The following is a 1,255-nucleotide window of genomic DNA, read 5'->3' as shown; positions in this document are numbered from 1 at the left end:
CAGAGGCTGGAGACAGACTGTCCCACAGGAGCCCGGGCAGGCCGCTGGCGGTGAGGCCTGGGAGGAGGGCGCGGTCAGCCCTGCCACCGTCCACACGGGTCCTGAGGTGCCCTGCAGAGCCACGCGCAGGCCGCAGCCCCGCCCAGGACCAGGAAGTTTACGAGCTGAGCCCTAATGAAGGTCCTCGTGCACCCAGAGCAACACGGAAAGGGAAGGCGCTGAGGCTCCAGACAGACAAACACACCACAGGGGAGAAAAGCCCAGGGACAGGGCACCCCCACCCACCCACTCCCCCACAGTCAGACCCTGACCTCCTCCCAGCCCCGCCGCCATGGCCGCCTCCACCATGTCCGTCTGCTCCGACGCCTGCACCCACGCCTCCTGGCAGGTGGACGACTGCCCAGAGAGCTGCTGCGAGCCCTGCGGCGCCCCCAGCTGCTGCCAGCCCCGCGGCTGCGCCCCCGCCCCCTGCCTCACCTTCCTCTGCTCCCCAGCGGGCTGTGCGTCCAGCCCCTGCTGCCAGTCCGTCTGCGCCAGCTGCTGCACACCCTCCTGCTGCCAGCCGTCTAGCTGCCAGCCCTGCTGCTGCCCCTGCTCAGTCTGTCAGTCGTCCTGCTGCGTGCCTTCTGCTGCAAGACTGTGTGCTGCAGACCTGTGTGCTGTGAGCCCGTGTGCTGCAGACCTGTGTGCTGTGAGCCTGTGTGCTGTGTGCCTACCTGCTCTGGGGCTGCTTCTGCGTGCTGCTAATAGTCTAGCCTGCTGCCTGTCTCTCCTGCCCGCAGGCCTGCTGTTTGCCTGCCCGCTGTACGCCCATCCACACTCCAGGGCTGCCCCTTGCTCAGCCCCCTGGGGCTGCCAGCCCGGTCCGTCAGGCCTGCACCAGCCCAGCCCAGTCTGTGGCCCGGCCTGACCTCAGGTCCTCTCAGCGGTTGCTCCTCCGCTGTCCGGGCTGAGCCTGCGGGCCCGGTCCTCCCACCTCAGCCTCCAGTCCCCGCTGTCTTGTGTGGACTCGTGTGTTGGTGAGGGCGGGGCACAGTGAGGCCTGGTCAGGCGCTGGAATCTGCGGCCGCTGCCCCTCTGCCTCGCCGGCTGTGGGGCTCGTTGGCTACACACAGCCTGGGGTGTCCGCCTCCCGTTTCCCCTGCAGGTCCTGTGGGCTCCGGAGGCCTGGCCCCTGCTCCCATCCTGTGGGGCCTCCTAGGCTAGGACCCAGCGCCACCCATGTCTGTGTTGGATCAACTTTTGTTCCAAGCTG

The 1,255-nt window shown here is 68.4% G+C and overlaps 1 protein-coding gene across 1 annotated transcript; it reads left to right on the top strand.

Moving 5' to 3' along the window:
- The first annotated feature begins 331 nt into the window (after positions 1 to 331).
- On the top strand, positions 332 to 953 carry LOC138831906 (keratin-associated protein 10-2-like). Its single transcript, XM_070028913.1, has 2 exons — positions 332 to 691; positions 783 to 953. Exons 1-2 carry the CDS (start codon positions 332 to 334, stop codon positions 951 to 953), a joined length of 531 nt encoding a protein of 176 aa, XP_069885014.1.
- The last annotated feature ends 302 nt before the right edge of the window (positions 954 to 1,255 follow it).

Source organism: Dipodomys merriami, unplaced genomic scaffold (assembly GCF_024711535.1).
Source record: "Dipodomys merriami isolate MVZ:Mamm:240054 unplaced genomic scaffold, mDipMer1.0.p SCAF_2, whole genome shotgun sequence".
NCBI lineage: Eukaryota > Metazoa > Chordata > Mammalia > Rodentia > Heteromyidae > Dipodomys > Dipodomys merriami.
Note: the sequence above shows the minus strand (reverse complement) of the source record. Positions and strands in the feature narration are given on the sequence as shown.

Coding starts and splice junctions, on each gene's coding strand:
- LOC138831906 (XM_070028913.1), top strand. CDS start 332: ATGGCCGCCTCCACCATGTCCGTCTGCTCCGACGCCTGCACCCACGCC. Junction 692..782: donor GTGCTGCAGACCTGTGTGCT/GTGAGCCTGTGT, acceptor TCCTGCCCGCAG/GCCTGCTGTTTGCCTGCCCG.